Source organism: Pseudophryne corroboree, chromosome 5, assembly GCF_028390025.1.
Source record: "Pseudophryne corroboree isolate aPseCor3 chromosome 5, aPseCor3.hap2, whole genome shotgun sequence".
In the NCBI taxonomy this organism is placed as follows: Eukaryota; Metazoa; Chordata; class Amphibia; order Anura; family Myobatrachidae; genus Pseudophryne; species Pseudophryne corroboree.
Genome location: NC_086448.1, coordinates 51331425 through 51351311, shown reverse-complemented (window position 1 = coordinate 51351311; position 19887 = coordinate 51331425). Strand labels below are relative to the sequence as shown.

At 46.9% G+C, this 19887-nt stretch overlaps 1 protein-coding gene across 1 annotated transcript in view; it reads right to left on the bottom strand.

Annotated features, from left to right (window-relative positions):
- The window catches only part of KCNQ3 (potassium voltage-gated channel subfamily Q member 3), a 369444-nt gene that overhangs the window by 32700 nt on the left and 316857 nt on the right, over positions 1-19887 (bottom strand). Inside the window, exons 10-12 of the mRNA XM_063921266.1 lie at positions 5201-5403; positions 4128-4230; positions 2987-3118 (exon numbers count right to left, since the gene is read on the bottom strand). Coding sequence (XP_063777336.1) covers positions 2987-3118; positions 4128-4230; positions 5201-5403 — 438 coding nt within the window. The remainder of the gene's footprint in view (positions 1-2986; positions 3119-4127; positions 4231-5200; positions 5404-19887) is intronic.

The window sequence follows — 19887 nt, the reverse complement described above, 5'->3', positions numbered from 1 at the left end:
CGTGGTCTCACAATAGTAATAATGCCCACAGTAGTAGCACCCCTAATACACAATGCCCACAGCAGTAGCGCCCCTTTTAAAATGCCACCAGTAGTAGTGCTCCTTATGCAATGTCCACTGTACTGGTAGTGCCCACAGTAGTAGTGCCCCTTATGCCCCCAGGAGTGATGCCCCTTATGAAGTGCCCCCTTTACAATGCCCTCATTAGTAGTGCCCCCATTAGTAATGCCCCTGTGTAGTATTGCCCCCAGTAGTAATGTCACCTGTAGTAATGCCCCCAGTCGTTTAGCCCATGTAGTTTGCCCAAGTAGTAATGCCGCCAGTAGTTTGCCCCTTGTAGTTTAGCCCCCCTGTAGTAATGCCCCCAATAGTTTAGCCCCCAGTAGTAATGCGCCCCTGTAGTTATGCCCCCAGTAGTAATGCGCCCCTGTAGTTATGCCCCCAGTAGTAATGCGCCCCTGTAGTTATGCCCCCAGTAGTAATGCGCCCCTGTAGTTATGCCCCCAGTAGTAATGCGCCCCTGTAGTTATGCCCCCAGTAGTAATGTGCCCCTGTAGTTATGCCCCCAGTAGTAATGCGCCCCTGAAGTTATGCCCCCAGTAGTAATGCGCCCCTGAAGTTATGCCCCCAGTAGTAATGCGCCCCTGAAGTTATGCCCCCAGTAGTAATGCGCCCCTGTAGTTATGCCCCCAGTAGTAATGCGCCCCTGAAGTTATGCCCCCAGTAGTAATGCGCCCCTGTAGTTATGCCCCCAGTAGTAATGCGCCCCTGTAGTTATGCCCCCAGTAGTAATGCGCCCCTGTAGTTATGCCCCCAGTAGTAATGCGCCCCTGTAGTTATGCCCCCAGTAGTAATGTGCCCCTGTAGTTATGCCCCCAGTAGTAATGCGCCCCTGTAGTTATGCCCCCAGTAGTAATGCGACCCTGTAGTTATGCCCCCAGTAGTAATGCGCCCCTGTAGTTATGCCCCCAGTAGTAATGCGCCCCTGAAGTTATGCCCCCAGTAGTAATGCGCCCCTGTAGTTATGCCCCCAGTAGTAATGAGCCCCTGTAGTTATGCCCCCAGTAGTAATGCGCCCCTGTAGTTATGCCCCCAGTAGTAATGCGACCCTGTAGTTTGCCCCCAGTAGTTAGCCCCTGTAGTTTGCCCCCAGTAGTAATGCACCCTTTGTAGTTATGCCCCCAGTAGTAATGCACACCTGTAGTTTCCCCCCAGTAGTAATGCAACCCTGTAGTTTGCCCCCAGTAGTAATGCCCCCAATAGTTTAGCCCCCAATAGTTTAGCCCCCAGTAGTTTAGCCCCCAGTAGTAATGCACCCCTGTAGTTATGCCCCCAGTAGTAATGCGCCCCTGTAGTTATGCCCCCAGTAGTAATGCGCCCCTGTAGTTATGCCCCCAGTAGTAATGCACCCCTGTAGTTATGCCCCCAGTAGTAATGCGCCCCTGTAGTTATGCCCCCAGTAGTAATGAGCCCCTGTAGTTATGCCCCCAGTAGTAATGCGCCCCTGTAGTTATGCCCCCAGTAGTAATGCGCCCCTGTAGTTATGCCCCCAGTAGTAATGCGCCCCTGTAGTTATGCCCCCAGTAGTAATGCACCCCTGTAGTTATGCCCCCGCCCCCAGTAGTAATGCGCCCCTGTAGTTTGCCCCCAGTAGTTAGCTCCTGTAGTTTAGCCCCATGTAGTTTGCCCCCAGTAGTTTGCCCCAAGTAGTAATGCCCCCTGTAGTTTGCCCCCTTGTAGTATAGCCCCCAGTAGATTGCTCCCAGTAGATTGTCACCAGTAGTTAGCCCCCCTGTAGCTTGCCACCAGTAGATTGCCCCCTGTGGTTATCCCCCTGTAGCTTGCCCCCTGTGATTATTCCCCTGTAGCTTGCCCCCGGTAGATTGCCCCCAGTGGTTAGCCACCTGTAGCCGCGCTGCTAATAGTCACACATGTTTGTTTTTTTAAATCCACCATACTTACCAAGCCCCGCTCCCGCATCTGCTTCCTCCCGCTGTGATCTCCTGGCGTCCGACTCCCCAGCATTATGAGAGAGATGTCATGACGTCTCTCTCATAGTGCGCACTGAGCCGGAAGCCGGAGCTCATTACTGAGCTCCTGCCGCTGGCTTCCGCTATGTAGGGACAGCCGGCCGCCGCTGGTAACAAAATCTCAGCGGGCGCCCAGCATCTCCCTGTGCGGGTGAGGTGAGCCGGAGGAGGAACTGATGGAACTCAGCTCCGCCCCGTTCTGGCTCACTTTAACCCTTGGTCAGGATGTGACTACACAGGTGCGATTTCAGCAACCTTGCAATAAGAATCTAAAGAGTCTAAAAGAATCTAAAACAGCACATCGAAAAAAAATCATCTTTTATTGCTGTTGGTGAAACGATCGTATGATACATAGTTGCCTCCTGATTTTTTTGTAGCCCTCCTAGACTCTGGAGACATTAGAATGGCATTGTGGATCATCCATCCTCCCAGTGAACTGGGAGTTCCGGGGCTTGATGATGCCAGTCACGGTGAACTGCATAATCATGGCCATGCTCTTCACTAATGCAAATTGAGGAACGTATGGCAATGATGATGCGTTTCACCATACCACGCCCCACACATTACAGGGCTCCACATAGAAATAGAAGAAAATGCAGGTGCACACTGCAAATTCTGAACACTGCTAATCAGAATGCTTATAACAAATGCTACAATATAACAGCGTAAAATTGAGGTGCTTAGCGTAATTTTGGCAAAAAAATATGGTCCCACCAACCGTGACCAGGTAAGCTCATCCTGTGGATCCCTAACACTCCTAAGGTCCAAGTCCAGAGTACGGGACCCCCCAGTCCTTTGGGATCTTTAAGAAAATATCCACATGTATGGCTTGATATTGTTGGTGGATGCCAGGTTGTGAAACCGCTAATGTGTCATGATGTGTGATTTTTACTTTGATCAATAAGACTGCACATAATGTAAAAAGTATTTTTATTCCTGGTTTATTTTGCTCTTACCTTGACTGGAGGTATTTAATCCTAGAGAGCATATCCAAATGGCCAGCCGAATATTGCTCTATGACATCCTTCACATCATAAGGCCGCAGAGTCTGTTTAAACCTTTTCTTATGTAAAAGGAATTGCAGTATTCTATGAGACAAGATCATGTATGTGATGATTCACAGTAACAACAAAACACAACCAAGGACATCAAATATACACAGTCCAACCTACACGGCATTAAAACATGACTGAAGAGCACAGAGGCGAGCCAGAACACCACAACTATGGATTTAATACTTGACTTGGCATATACAGAGCAATGCATTAATAAACTCCTTTCAGGAAGGCTGTTACTGCAAATAATTTCTTACAGAGACTGTGGGCCTAATTCAGACCTGTTCGCTCTCTAGGGTTTTTTTTTGCAGTCCTGCGTTCGCATAGTCGACACCCACAGGGGAGTGTATTTTCGCTTTGCAAGTGTGTAAACGCATGTGTAGCAGAGCTGTACAAACAGATTTTGTGCAGTCTCTGCGTAGAACAAGACTTACTCAGCCAATGCGAACACTTCAGCCAGTCCGGAGCTGGAATTGACGTCAGACACCCGCCCTGCAAACGCTTGGACACGCCTACGTTTTTTTCCAAACACTCCCAGAAAACGGTCAGTTGCCACCCACAAATGCCTTCTTCCTGTCAATCTCCTTGCGAACGCCCGTGCGAATGGATTCTTTGCAAAAATCCATCGCTGAGCAGGATCTGCTTTGTACCCGTGCGACGCGCCTGTGAATTGCGGTCCATACGCATGCGCAGTTTAGACCGGCGACTATGCGAACGCAGGACTGCAAAAAAAACCTAGAGAGCGAACAGGTCTGAATTAGGCCCTGTGTCCCAGTTCGGTTTTTATAGTATGCATCATCACTGGTTCCAAATCACAGAATGGTAAATTCTATTAGATAGATAGATAGATAGATAGATAGATAGATAGATAGATAGATAGATAGATAGATAGATAGATAGATAGATAGATAGATAGACACAAACACGCAAGATACATATCTATACCATAAAAGTGTAAACATTGGACGTCATGCTGCTTTACAAACTGCATATTCACAAGTTTTCCCAGATAATAGACGATATAAGGAATTATTCAGCATACCTAGAAGCACGGATAGCAACCTTTATCGTAGGGATTAAATCTTCCACCAGGAATTCATTACTGTATCCAGGTTCACCCATGGGATCTCCCGCTGTTCCAGCATCTACAGAGAGGATGAAGGAGTTATCGGAACGTGCGGACAGAAACAGGCGGACAATCAGACCTCGCAGCAGAGGGATCTGTGCTTCTTTCAGATAGGAAATATTTGTTCCCTTATTGGCCCTCATTCTGAGTTGTTCGCTCGCTAGGTGCTTTTAGCAGCAGTGCAAACGCTAAGCCGCCGCCCTCTGGGAGTGTATCTTAGCTTAGCAGAAGTGCGACCGAAAGGTTAGCAGTTCTGCTACTAAAGAATTTCATGCAGTTTCAGAGTGGCTCGATACTTACTCCTAGCTTGCGATGACTGCAGTCTGTTTAGTTCCTGGTTTGACGTCACAAACGCGCCCTGCATTTGGCCAGCCACTCCCCTGTTTCTCCAGCCACTCCTGCGTTTTTACCTGGCACGCCTACATTTTTTAGCACACTCCCTGAAAATGCTGAGTTGCCGCCCAGAAACACCCACTTCCTGTCAATCAAACAACGAACACTCGAGCGACTGAAAAGCGTTGCTCGAACTTGTGTAAAACTACAAAGTTTTGTGTGAAAGTACTTAGCGCATGCGCGCTCCGTACCATGCGCATGCGCATAAATGCAGTTTTTTCACCTGATCGCTACACTGCGAAAATTGGCAGCGAGCGATCAACTCAGAATGACCCCCATTATGTTTTATGGCTCATGGGCAAGGACTCAGCATTTTTCCTTCATGTAATTAGCTCAGGACTGCAGGAGATAAGTCTGGGTCATGTTTGTGGCCTTTCTATCTTAGCAGGATATACATACGTAGCCTGAAGAAAATATTAGTAGTAAATCTTATTCCAGTAACAAACTCAGATGCTTTCAAGGGAGAGAGGTATCAAAGTTTGGAGAGAGATAAAGTTGAGAGAGTACCAACCAATCAGCTCCTGTGCAAGCCCTATATAAAATGTTTTGGTAAAAATGTGGTCTGTATTGTTTTATGAATGAGATCTGAATGTTACCTTCTGAGCTTTGCCAAAACGCGTAAGCTTTCATCTTCAGGGCCGTGCGGAAACGTTCCTTGTTGCTCAAACCCATGTTTTTTGGCTCCTTGGAGGGGCTCTCTTCTACACCTTCAATATTTAAAGGGGAAAATGTTTTTGCTTTTGGACTGGTCCCTCGTGGGTTTGAGAGTCGTACTCGATCCAAAAGGCTCCACCTTTGGCTGAAAAGATTGGGAACATGAATGTTAAGGTCTCAAATCTTTGCAGTGACCAGTTCATCTTTACAACTTCAAGAATGCTAAGTATCGCCCCGCAGATCCAACAGTATATTTAGTAAATTGCAATGATAATTAGTTTTTTTAAGGACCTATTGGCTGGGATGGACATCGGTAACCAATCCTTGATAATCATCAATGTTTCCAATCCAACCTTTACAATCGAATACCAGGTTTGCAATGGTTGCCAACCATCAGATGCTTCTTTCCAATGCCCATCCGATGGCTGCTGGCAGGGACGGATTAAGAAGGAAAACCAGCACCGGGAAAATTCTGGAAGCAGCCCTAATGGAGGCAGGGTCTATTGAGGGGGTGGGTTCTGTTGAAGGGGATGGGATCCCTCTGTATAAATCCTTAAGGTGGGTACACACTGATAGATATATCTGCAGATCAACTGATTGGCAGATATATCTATGGACGGATCCGATCCGTCAGGGACTGACGTCATGACCTGGGCGGGCCTGTACACACGCCCGCTCAGTTCAGCTGTCAATCACCGCCGGCCACCACAGCATAGCGATGCACCAATATATCGGTAGATATATTGGCCGTCGGCTGTGCTGCGGGGCCGACGGAGTTCACAGACATATCGCCCGTACACACTGGCCGACGGACCCGCGATATATCGGCCAGTGTGTACCCACCTTTAGTCTGAGTCGGATGCAGCCACAAGCTTCCTTGCGTCTTTTGCTGCAGTTGCATCTGTGACTATATGCTAATGGCACTACAATGCAGTTCCCTGGCGTATAGCCATGCATCTGAATATGCAAGTACTGAGACGCCCACTGTCAGTGTCTGCAGATGCTGCAATCATGCACCAGTGACACTTTCGCCAACTCTACACTCAGTGCAGATCATCCGTCTCAGCCTGGCCTCCAACGTGAGTGATTAAGTGTCTCTATATGGCTGCAATAACTATCAGCAACATACCCGTGTCACTCCAATAACACCTCTATACTACATTCCATCTGCGTCTGATTAGCCAGCCCCCTGTAACCTTCCAGGAATGTACAACATAGAGACCAGTACCACGAAACCTCTAATACATACTTATATCCAACAGAAACACGATACTGTAAACCAGTAGTTCCCCCAAAAAATTGAGTCACGGCGCCCTAGAGTATTGGAATTTTTTTCATGGCACACATAGGCCAAAAGTTTCTTATTAAGAAATTCAGAAGAAAATATTAAATTAGGTAAATTGTGTTTTACTATATGTCATCCTTAGGTTCAGTTATGGGGTGAGGGACAGGATTCACTTCTGTTTGTCCACATATTTCATGATGGGAGGCTACAAACACTGGTTTTGTCTTTACATTGGTGGTCATTCCGAGTTGTTCGCTCGCTAGCAGTTTTTGCAGCCGTGCACACGCTATGCCGCCTCCCACTGGGAGTGTATTTTAGCTTAGCAGAAGTGCGAACGAAAGGATCGCAGAGCGGCGGCAACGTTTTTTTGTTCAGTTTTAGAGTAGCTTCAGACCTACTCAGCGCTTGCGATGACTTCAGACTATTCAGTTCCTGTTTTGACGTCCTGAAAACGCCCTGCGTTCGCCCAGCCACGCCTGCGTTTTTCCTGGCACGCCTGCGTTTTTCCGAACACTCCCTGAAAACGGTCAGCTGACACCCAGAAACGCCCTCTTCCTGTCAATCACTCTGCGGCCAGCAGTGTGACTGAAAAGCTTCACTAGACCTTGTGTGAAACTACATCGTTCGTTGTAATAGTACGACGCGCGTGCGCATTGCGCCGCATACGCATGCTCAGAAGTGCCTTTTTTTGCCAGATCGCTGCGCTGCGAACAAAATCTGCTAGCGAACAACTCGGAATGAGGGCCCTTGACTGTAAACAATTTGATTTGGTCCTGGACCACTAATCCAGGGCATTCCTGCAAGTTCCTTGAGGAACCCCAGGATGCCACGGCACACAGTTTGGGAACCATTGCTGTAAACAAATGCTTGTCCTCACCCCAGACAGAGTTACCCTAAAACCTCCAATACCTACACATCAGTGGCAAATGCAGGATTTGCATGGGGGGGGGTTTCCAGAACTGGGTGGAGCCAATCACAGGGGTGGGGATTGAGGTGACCCAGTATATGCTGGGACCGTAAAACTAGTGTGTCTGTGTGTGTGTGTGTGTGTATATATATATATATATATATATATATATATACACACACATATACATAGCATATTAAACATGCTTTTATATATATATATATATATATATATATATACATACAGTACACACACATATATATATATATATATATATACACACATGTATATATATCATATGTGTGTGTTTATATGTATGTGTGTATATACCTGTGTATATATGTATGCACATGGATATATATGTACTATAATTAAAATAAAGTAAACTTTTATTAAGCACTTACAAGTGCCACCAGGAATTAAGTAAATTCTTATTATATATATATATATATATATATATATATATATATATATATATATATATATATATATAATAAGAATTTACTTACCGATAATTCTATTTCTCATAGTCCGTAGTGGATGCTGGGAACTCAGTAAGGACCATGGGGAATAGCGGCTCCGCAGGAGACTGGGCACAAATAGAAAGCTTTAGTACTACCTGGTGTGCACTGGCTCCTCCCCCTATGACCCTCCTCCAAGCCTCAGTTAGGATACTGTGCCCGGACGAGCGTACACAATAAGGAAGGATTTTGAATCCCGGGTAAGACTCATACCAGCCACACCAATCACACAGTATAACTTGTGATCTGAACCCAGTTAACAGTATGATAAACAGAGGAGCCTCTAGAAAAGATGGCTCACTACAACAATAACCCGATTTAGTTAACAATAACTATGTACAAGTATTGCAGACAATCCGCACTTGGGATGGGCGCCCAGCATCCACTACGGACTATGAGAAATAGAATTATCGGTAAGTAAATTCTTATTTTCTCTGACGTCCTAGTGGATGCTGGGAACTCCGTAAGGACCATGGGGATTATACCAAAGCTCCCAAACGGGCGGGAGAGTGCGGATGACTCTGCAGCACCGAATGAGAGAACTCCAGGTCCTCCTTAGCCAGGGTATCAAATTTGTAGAATTTAGCAAACGTGTTTGCCCCTGACCAAGTAGCTGCTCGGCAAAGTTGTAAAGCCGAGACCCCTCGGGCGGCCGCCCAAGATGAGCCCACTTTCCGTGTGGAATGGGCTTTTACAGATTTTGGCTGTGGCAGGCCTGCCACAGAATGTGCAAGCTGAATTGTACTACAAATCCAACGAGCAATAGTCTGCTTAGAAGCAGGAGCACCCAGCTTGTTGGGTGCATACAGAATAAACAGCGAGTCAGATTTTCTGACTCCAGCCGTCCTGGAAACGTATATTTTCAGGGCCCTGACTACGTCCAGCAACTTGGAGTCCTCCAAGTCCCTAGTAGCCACAGGTACCACAATAGGCTGGTTCAGGTGAAACGCTGAAACCACCTTAGGGAGAAATTGAGGACGAGTCCTCAATTCTGCCCTATCCGTATGAAAAATTAGGTAAGGGCTTTTATAGGATAAAGCCGCCAATTCTGACACGCGCCTGGCTGAAGCCAGGGCCAATAGCATTACCGCTTTCCATGTGAGATATTTTAAGTCCACAGTGGTGAGTGGTTCAAACCAATGTGATTTTAGGAACCCCAAAACCACATTGAGATCCCAAGGTGCCACTGGAGGCACAAAAGGAGGCTGTATATGCAGCACCCCTTTGACAAACGTCTGAACTTCAGGAACTGAAGCCAGTTCTTTTTGGAAGAAGATCGACAGGGCCGAAATTTGAACCTTAATGGACCCTAATTTTAGGCCCATAGACAGTCCTGTTTGCAGGAAATGCAGGAAACGACCCAGTTGAAATTCCTCTGTAGGGGCCTTCCTGGCCTCGCACCACGCAACATATTTACGCCAAATACGGTGATAATGCTGCACGGTTACATCCTTCCTGGCTTTGATCAGGGTAGGGATGACTTCATCCGGAATGCCTTTTTCCTTCAGGATCCGGCGTTCAACCGCCATGCCGTCAAACGCAGCCGCGGTAAGTCTTGGAACAGACAGGGTCCCTGCTGGAGCAGGTCCCTTCGTAGAGGTAGAGGCCACGGGTCCTCCGTGAGCATCTCTTGAAGTTCCGGGTACCAAGTTCTTCTTGGCCAATCCGGAGCCACGAGTATAGTCCTTACTCCTCTCCTTCTTATGATTCTCAGTACCTTGGGTATGAGAGGCAGAGGAGGGAACACATACACTGACTGGTACACCCACGGTGTTACCAGAGCGTCCACAGCTATTGCCTGAGGGTCCCGTGACCTGGCGCAATACCTGTCTAGTTTTTTGTTGAGGCGTGACGCCATCATGTCCACCTTTGGTTTTTCCCAACGGTTCACAATCATGTGGAAAACTTCTGGGTGAAGTCCCCACTCTCCCGGGTGGAGGTTGTGCCTGCTGAGGAAGTCTGCTTCCCAGTTGTCCACTCCCGGAATGAACACTGCTGACAGTGCTATCACATGATTTTCCGCCCAGCGAAGAATCCTTGCAACTTCTGTCATTGCCCTCCTGCTTCTTGTGCCGCCCTGTCTGTTTACGTGGGCGACTGCCGTGATGTTGTCCGACTGGATCAGCACCGGCTGACCTTGAAGCAGAGGTCTTGCTAGGCTTAGAGCATTGTAGATGGCCCTTAGCTCCAGGATATTTATGTGAAGTGATGTCTCCAGGCTTGACCACAAGCCCTGGAAATTTCTTCCCTGTGTGACTGCTCCCCAGCCTCTCAGGCTGGCATCCGTGGTCACCAGGACCCAGTCCTGAATGCCGAATCTGCGGCCCTCTAGAAGATGAGCACTCTGCAACCACCACAGAAGAGACACCCTTGTCCTTGGGGACAGGGTTATCCGCTGATGCATCTGAAGATGCGATCTGGACCATTTGTCCAGCAGATCCCACTGGAACGTTCTTGCGTGGAATCTGCCGAATGGAATCGCTTCGTAGGAAGCTACCATCTTTCCCAGGACTCTTGTGCATTGATGCACTGAGACTTGCCCTGGTTTCAGTAGGTTTCTGACTAGGTCGGATAACTCCCTGGCTTTTTCTTCCGGAAGGAACACCTTTTTCTGGACTGTGTCCAGAATCATCCCTAGGAACAGAAGACGTGTTGTCGGACTCAGCTGCGATTTTGGGATATTTAGAATCCAGCCGTGCTGCCGTAGCACTACTTGAGATAGGGCTACTCCGACTACTAACTGTTCTCTGGATCTTGCTCTTATCAGGAGATCGTCCAAGTAAGGGATAATTAAAACGCCTTTTCTTCGAAGAAGAATCATCATTTCGGCCATTACCTTGGTAAAGACCCGAGGTGCCGTGGATAATCCAAACGGCAGCGTCTGAAACTGATAGTGACAGTTTTCTACCACAAACCTGAGGTACCCTTGATGAGAAGGGTAAATGGGGACATGGAGGTAGGCATCTTTGATGTCCAGAGACACCATATAGTCCCCCTCTTCCAGGTTCGCGATCACTGCCCTGAGTGACTCCATCTTGAATTTGAACCTCTGTATGTAAGTGTTCAAAGACTTCAGATTTAAAATTGGTCTCACCGAGCCGTCCGGCTTCGGTACCACAAACAGCGTGGAATAATACCCCTTCCCTTGTTGCAGGAGGGGTACCTAGATTATCACCTGCTGGGAATACAGCTTGTGAACTGCCTCCAATACTGCCTCCCTGTCGGAGGGAGACGTTGGTAAAGCAGACTTCAGGAACCGGCGAGGGGGAGACGTCTCGAACTCCAATTTGTACCCCTGAGATACTACTTGCAGGATCCAGGGGTCCACTTGCGAGTGTGCCTGAGTCCGCTTGTAAGGCCCCAGCGTCATGCTGAGGACTTGGCAGAAGCGGGGGAGGGCTTTTGTTCCTGGGAAGTGGCTGTCTGTTGCAGTCTTTTTCCCCTTCCTCTGCCCCGGGGCAGAAAAGAGGAACCTTTTGCCCGCTTGCCCTTTTGCCCCCGAAAGGACTGAGCCGGATAAAACGGCGTCTTTTTATGTTGAGAGGCTACCTGGGGTAAAAATGTGGATTTCCCAGCAGTTGCCGTGGCCACCAGGTCCGATAGACCGACCCCAAATAACTCCTCCCCTTTATAAGGCAATATTTCCATATGCCGTTTAGAGTCCGCATCACCTGACCACTGTCGCGTCCATAATCCTCTTCTGGCAGAAATGGACAGCGCACTCACTCTTGAAGCCAGAGTGGAAATATCCCTCTGTGCATCTCGCATATATAGAAATGCATCTTTTAAATGCTCTATAGTCAACAATATACTGTCCCTATCCAGGGTATCAATATTTTCAGTCAGGGAATCCGACCAAGCTACCCCAGCGCTGCACATCCAGGCTGAGGCGATTGCTGGTCGCAGTATAACACCAGTATGTGTGTATATACTTTTTAGGATATTTTCCAGTTTTCTGTCACCTGGTTCCTTGAGGGCGGCCGTATCAGGAGACGGTAACGCCACTTGTTTTGATAAGCGTGTGAGCGCCTTATCTACCCTAGGGGGTGTTTCCCAACGCGCCCTAACCTCTGGCGGGAAAGGGTATAATGCCAATAACTTTTTAGAAATTATCAGTTTTTTATCGGGGGAAACCCACGCTTCATCACACACCTCATTTAATTCGTCTGATTCAGGAAAAACTACAGGTAGTTTTTTCACACCCCACATAATACCCTTTTTAGTGGTACTTGCAGTATCAGAAATGTTTAACACCTCTCTCATTGCCGTGATCATGTAACGTGTGGCCCTACTGGAAGTCACGTTTGTCTCCTCACCGTCGACACTGGAGTCAGTATCCGTGTCGACGTCAGTATCCACCACCTGAGGTAACGGCCTTTTTAGAGCCCCTGATGGTTTCTGAGACGCCTGGACAGGGACTAGCTGATTAGTCGGCTGTCTCATGTCATCAACCGTCTTTTGTAAGGAGCTGACACTGTCACGTAAATCCTTCCATAAAGCCATCCACTCAGGTGTCGACTCCTTAGGGGGTGACATCTCTATTATAGGCAATTGCCCCGCCTCCACATCATTTTCCTCCTCATACATGTCGACACAAACGTACCGACACACAGCACACGCACAGGGAATGCTCTGATAGAGGACAGGACCCCACTAGCCCTTTGGGGAGACAGAGGGAGAGTATGCCAGCACACACCAGAGCGCTATATATAGATATAGGGACAACCTTATATAAGTGTTTCTCCCTTATAGCTGCTGTATTGTTAATATCCCGCCAATTAGTGCCCCCCTCTCTTTTTTACCCTGTTTCTGTAGTGCAGGACTGCAGGGGAGAGTCAGGGAGACGTCCTTCCAGCGGAGCTGTGAGGGAAAATGGCGCCTGTGTGCTGAGGAGATAGGCTCCGCCCCCTTCTCGGCGGCCTTTCTCCCGCTTTTTGTGAAAATCTGGCAGGGGTTAAAATTCATCCATATAGCCCAGGAGCTATATGTGATGTATTTTTAGCCAGCCAAGGTGTTTCTATTGCTGCTCAGGGCGCCCCCCCCAGCGCCCTGCACCCTCAGTGACCGGAGTGTGAAGTGTGCTGAGAAGCAATGGCGCACAGCTGCAGTGCTGTGCGCTACTTGTGGAAGACATGATGTCTTCTGCCGCCGTTTTGCCGGACTCTTCTTGCTTCTGGCTCTGTAAGGGGGCCGGCGGCGCGGCTCTGGGACCGAGCTCCAAGGCTGGGCCTGTGATCGGTCCCTCTGGAGCTAATGGTGTCCAGTAGCCAAGAGGCCCAATCCACTCTGCACGCAGGTGAGTTCGCTTCTTCTCCCCTTAGTCCCTCGATGCAGTGAGCCTGTTGCCAGCAGGTCTCACTGAAAATAAAAAACCTAAACTAAAACTTTCACTAAGAAGCTCAGGAGAGCCCCTAGTGTGCACCCTTCTCGTTCGGGCACAAAAATCTAACTGAGGCTTGGAGGAGGGTCATAGGGGGAGGAGCCAGTGCACACCAGGTAGTACTAAAGCTTTCTATTTGTGCCCAGTCTCCTGCGGAGCCGCTATTCCCCATGGTCCTTACGGAGTTCCCAGCATCCACTAGGACGTCAGAGAAATTATTTTTTTGGGTGGAGGGGGGGGTTTCTGGGTGCTCGGAATCCCCCCCTGCGTGCGCCACTGCACATATCCAACACAAACACTACACTGGCAGAGTCAGACAGATGGGAGAAGGAGACAGACAGAGGATGTGAGTGAACAGTGGAAAGATAGACACAGAAGGAAGAGACAGACAGAGGATGGGTGCCGTAAGCCGCCCGATGGTGAGTCAGTGATTCGATGCTACATCTTTAGGACGCAGGTGGGATCACTACTGCAGTAGGAGGCGTCTGCTTGTAACAGACACCTCCCGCTGCATCACCATACAGTACATCGCTATCACTGCAGCTTCCACAGTGACATGCACCAACATTCAGTCAGGGCCGGCTCAGGGTCTTTATGCGCCCCGGGCGGCCATAAGGGGCGTGGCTTCATACAGGGGGCGTGGTCAGTTACGTTCCCTGTACAGTAGTAGCGCCGCTGAAATGATGTGCGGTGCGCGATGACGTCAACGCGCATCGCACATCATTACAGAAAAGGTCCTCTCCACGAAGGAAAACTAGACGCGTAGCGTCTAGTTTCCCTTAACCGCGGGCAGCCCACGAAGGGAAACTAGACGCCTAGCGTCTAGTTTCCTTTCACAGCGGGACAGCGGGGGGCACAGCAGCAGCGGATCTTGCCGTGGTGCGGTGCCCTCCGGATGGCGCCGGCACCCTCCGGAAGGCGGCGCCCCGGGCAAAAGTCCTGCTTGCCCGTGGCAAGATCCGCTACTGCATACAGTATAATACATCATACTGACATGTCCCACTATGCAGTCACCTAAGCCATCATGCAGTGACATACACCATTATACTGTGACATGTTCCTTCATACAGTGATGTACACATTATATTGTGACATGTTCCTTCATACAGTGATGTACACATTATATTGTGACATGTTTCTTCATACTGTGATGTACACATTATATTGTGACATGTTCCTTCATACAGTGATGTACACATTATATTGTGACATGTTTCTTCATACAGTGATGTACACATTATATTGTGATATGTTCCTTCATAGAGTGATGTACACATTATATTGTGACATGTTCCTTCATACAGTGATGTACATACTATATTGTGACATGTTCCTTCATACAGTGATGTACACATTATATTGTGACATGTTCCTTCATACAGTGATGTACACATTATATTGTGACATGCTCCTTCATACAGTGATGTACACAATATATTGTGACATGTTCCTTCATACAGTGATGTATACATTATATTGTGACATGTTCCTTCATACAGTGATGTACACATTATATTGTGATATGTTCCTTCATACGGTGATGTATACATTATATTGTGACATGTTCCTTCATACAGTGATGTACACATTATATTGTGATATGTTCCTTCATACGGTGATGTATACATTATATTGTGACATGTTCCTTCATACAGTGATGTACACATTATATTGTGACATGTTCCTTCATATAGTGATGTACACATTATATTGTGACATGTTCCTATGTACAATTGTACACATTATATTGTGACATGTTCCTTCATACATACATCATTAAACAGTGACATATATTATCATACAGTAACTTCCAACATCATACATTATACTAGTGACACATACATACCCAGAGGCGGATTGGCCATAGGGTTCAGAGGGAAGATTCCCGGTGGGCCGACGCACCTGTGGGGCCTATTTTGTTTTAGGACATGTGGTCCTTTTTATAGACATAATGAATAAGATGCAAAATAATTTGCATATATGAAAATGACTTTGCCACTTAGCCTGTGATTGCAGATGATCTAGTGTATGCTCGGTCTGCCTGCTTGGCTGATATATAAGATTGAGTGAATAGTGATTGGGATACGGTTGGTGTAATAAGCAAGAAAATATATCTTTCTAAAGAATTATATAGTTTCCTAAATTCTGAAGGTGTATCATATAATGTGCTCATAATATTTAATTTTATTTCTTTTTAACTTCCCCCTTGATGCTGGACATGCCCACTATCTGGAAAGTCTTGGGGGGAGGGTGCTGCTGCCATGGCCCATGGCTAGACCTTACACCTCTGGTGCTGCCCATGTGGGGCCACTAGTACAAATTTCTCCAGGACCGCTTTTTGTTCCCAATCCGCCCCTGTACATACCCCATCATACATATCACACATATACATTACATACCCAATCAAGCTGTTAATTCCCTCTGAAGATCTGCCAAAAGTCATATGTGCATTTGTATCATCACGCCCAGAATACTGCAATACCCTCTACCTTGGACTTCGAGCAAAAGAATTGCACTGTAGCCCCGTTCTAGCCACACAACACCCATTCTCTACTCCCTCCACTGGCTGCCTGTAAGATGGCGAATTGTTTTCAAGATTGGCTCACTCACTTTCAAAGCTCTACATGACCAGGGCCCAAGGTACCTGAAGCAGCTTCTGACCCCATACTGCCCCGCTCAATTAATAATAATAATTTTATTTCTATATCGCTCTTTGACCATCATTCAGTATGGATCGCAGGAGCGAACCTCAGCGCAGTTTCACGATAATCGGGAAACTGCGCATTGCTAAGGACTGCATTGCAAATGTGATCCATACTGAATGAGGGCCTTTCTCCAATAGGACACAAGGTGATTACTGCGATCTGTAGATGAAGGACTATTAGCAGTACCTAGAATCTCCTGAAATTAATCTGGGGGTCGAGCTTTTAGCCATGTGGCTCTGACTCTATGGAACTCACTTCCCCGCACAGTGGCCCTCATTCCGAGTTGTTCGCTCGCTAGCTACTTTTAGCAGCATTGCGCATACTAGGCCGCCGCCCTCTGGGAGTGTATCTTAGCTTAGCAGAATTGCGAATGAAAGATTAGCAGAATTGCGAATAGAAATTTCTTGGCAGTTTCTGAGTAGCCGAGACTTACTCCTACACTGCGATCAGCTCAGCCCGTTTCGTTCCTGGTTTGACGTCACAAACACACCCAGCGTTCGTCCAGCCACTCCCCCGTTTCTCCAGACACTCCCGCGTTTTTCCCTGACACGCCTGCGTTTTTCCGCACACTCCCAGGAAACGGTCAGTTTCCGCCCAGAAACACCCACTTCCTGTTAATCACACTCCGATCACTTCAGCGATGAAAATTCTTCGTTCTGCCGTGAGTAAATCTACTAAGTTTTGAGCTAAAATAATTAGCGCATGCGCACTGCGTACCCTGCGCATTTTTGCCTTAATCGCTCCGTTGCGAAAATCGGCAACGAGTGAACAACTCGGAATGACCCCCAGTGCGCGATAAGCCTCCACTCTAGAATCCTTCAGAAACAGACTCAAGACTTTCCTGTTTACTCCGCATTCCCTTAATGTTCCTTTAGTATATCCATGCTCTGTATTTTATATTCCTTCTATCTGTTTATGTTCATTATGTTAATTCTGGTAAGCGCCTTGAGTCCTATTGGAGAAAGAGCGCTATATAAATTAAATTATTATTAGAGATGAGCGGGTTCGGATTTAATGCCAGAATTAACGCCTTTTCGGTTTTATCTGTTTTTTTCTTATTGGCTATCCAAAACACGTGACATCCGTGAGCCAATAAGATGCATTTTTGAGATCCGAGAAAATCCGAGTAAAACTGAGTAAAAACGAACCCGCTCATCTCTAATTATTATTATTAATATTATCATCATCATCATTCTTATTATTATCCCTACCTATGGGGTTAATAAGCCCTTAGGCAGGTGTCAGATCTTACAATACAACTAGGCAAAATCGGAAGTGTCAATGATTCATTACAGTCAATTATTCATTATAGGGGAAAAATGGGGGTAATTCTGACCCGTTCGCTCGCTGCTTTTTATCGCAGCCAAGTAAATGGAACTCTACTGCGCCGGTGCCGTAGTGAGCTGGCGCATGACAGATGGCTGAAGGCCGTAGCAGGGATGCGATCGCCTCTGCCTGATTGACAGTCAGAGGTGGTCGCTGGGCGGGAGGGGGCGGAACGGTGGCATTTGGCCACCGTTTTGTGGGAGCGGTCCGGCCAACGCAGGCGTGGCCGGACCGAACGGGGGCGGGCAGCAGCGGCTTCGTGACATCACACGCAGTCGCTGCAGGCCAGGGAGCGATGAGTAGCTCCCGGCCAGCACGCTAAAGCTGCGCTGGTCAGGAGCTACTCTTGAAATGCAAAGGCATCGCCGCTGTGTGATGCCTTTGCACTTCTGCGGGGGGGAGACTGACATGCGGGGCGGGCTAGCCCTGTGCTGGGCGTCCCCCCGCATGTCAGGGAAGATGATTGTAGCAGTGCTAAATTTAGCACAGCTACGATCAACTCGGAATGACCTCCAATATTCTATGGAATTGCGGTGTGTTCAAAACTGCACAGAGATTAATTTACTACTACTTACGTTGTTCAAATCTAGACTAAACCATTGGTATGTGTATGTATCTGACCAAAAGATTGACACTGGTTAAATGTTATTTAAGTTCGGGACAGCCATCAATAAACCAGCAACCCAGGATCTGTGAGTGTGGATTGAAGATGACCACACACGTGGGCCATCCAGACGTACTATGGGTTATGCCCCATAAAGATTTCCTATATTTTAGCTGGTATCTCAACATGTTTGAAACACCTTAAGCATTAAAAACATTACATCAAAGTTTGCAATTTCTTTATAAAATTAATAAAAGAGCAGTTTTAAATATAAGTAATAGTTTTCTTTAGCTCATACATAGATACAACGACACAACATTGGCCCTCATTCCGAGTTGTTCGCTCGCTAGCCGCTTTTCGCAGCAGTACACACGCTAAGCCGCCGCCCTCTGGGAGTGTATCTTAGCTTAGCAGAATTGCGAACGAAGTATTCGCAATATTGCGAAAAGATTTTTCTGTTCAGTCTCTGAGTAGCTCGAGACTTACTCTTCCAGTGCGATCAGTTCAGTGCTTGTCGTTCCTGGTTTGACGTCACAAACACACCCAGCGTTCGCCCAGACACTCCCCCGTTTCTTCAGCCACTCCCGTGTTTTTCCCAGAAACAGCAGCGTTTTTTCACACACTCCCATAAAACGGCCAGTTTCCGCCAAGAAACACCCACTTCCTGTCAATCACACTACGATCACCAGAACGAAGAAAAAACCTTGTAATGCCGTGAGTAAAATACCAAACTTCTTAGCAAATTTACTTGGCGCAGTGCGAACATTGCGCATGCGCAATTAGCAGAAAATCGATGCGATGCGAAGAAAATTACCGAGCGAACAACTCGGAATGAGGGCCATTATTCAGAAACAAAGTTGGCGGCGGGGTGCGCTGTCTGCATTTGCAACAAATATTCATTGCAATTCATTTAGAGAAAGTAACACAATGTAACTAAACTGACTGTAAAATTGTACTTTATTCCTGCAGCATTGATTAGGACGTGAGAAAGAAGCTGCAGTGTTCTAATTATACATTTCACAGTCTGAGATATCTTTATGGAAATAATAGGAATGTTCGCAGCGTGTCATTAGCACATAAAGGAGAAACTGGCTGGAAATCGTTTGAAGAGAAAACAAAATTAACTTGTTGATTACAGAGCAAAATATTTACATAGGAACAACTTTGAAATGTTCACAGCGGCGAAAGAGGCGACTTTTTCTTCATGTCTCCAAAATAAAACAAATATAATGATTGGATAAATGCGGCTGTATAAAAGCTTCAGGTTTGCAAGTCAGCAGCAAATTATATCACAAATCAATTTGCTCTGAATTTTTTCAGTTGCATCTGAGATTGTTAAATTATGGTGACAACTGATTTCATCACTGCAATAAGCCTTGCTGAATCCAATCCGTGCCGGCACCACAATCACACCTGTGCGTACAGGATAGTTTCCAAGACAACAACCAATTTCTACACTGATATTTTACAGATCTGGAAAAGAAATGATTTTGTACACACTATACAATAATTGTACAAATTTGCCAATAATCAGGTGCTTGCCCACTTTGACTACATCATCCTCCTTGTGGGTGGGCACACACAAATTCAGTGTGGTTTAGCAGAAAATCGGTAACTTTTAAAATATATATATATATTAGTGTGTATCTTAGATACTGTTGGGAAAAGAAAAAATTGGTTATGGATCACTGGGTTGACCCTAATTAGCTTGACAGTCATTAGTTTGATCGACATGGCAAAGGTCGACTTGGACAAAAGGTAGACGCGGGCATTAGTTCGTACACACTTTAAGATTATCTGTCCAATCTGGCTGATCGACAGGTTTTGGGGGTCATTCCGAGTTGTTCGCTCGTTATTTTTTTCTCGCAACGGAGCGATTAGTCGCTAATGCGCATGCGCAA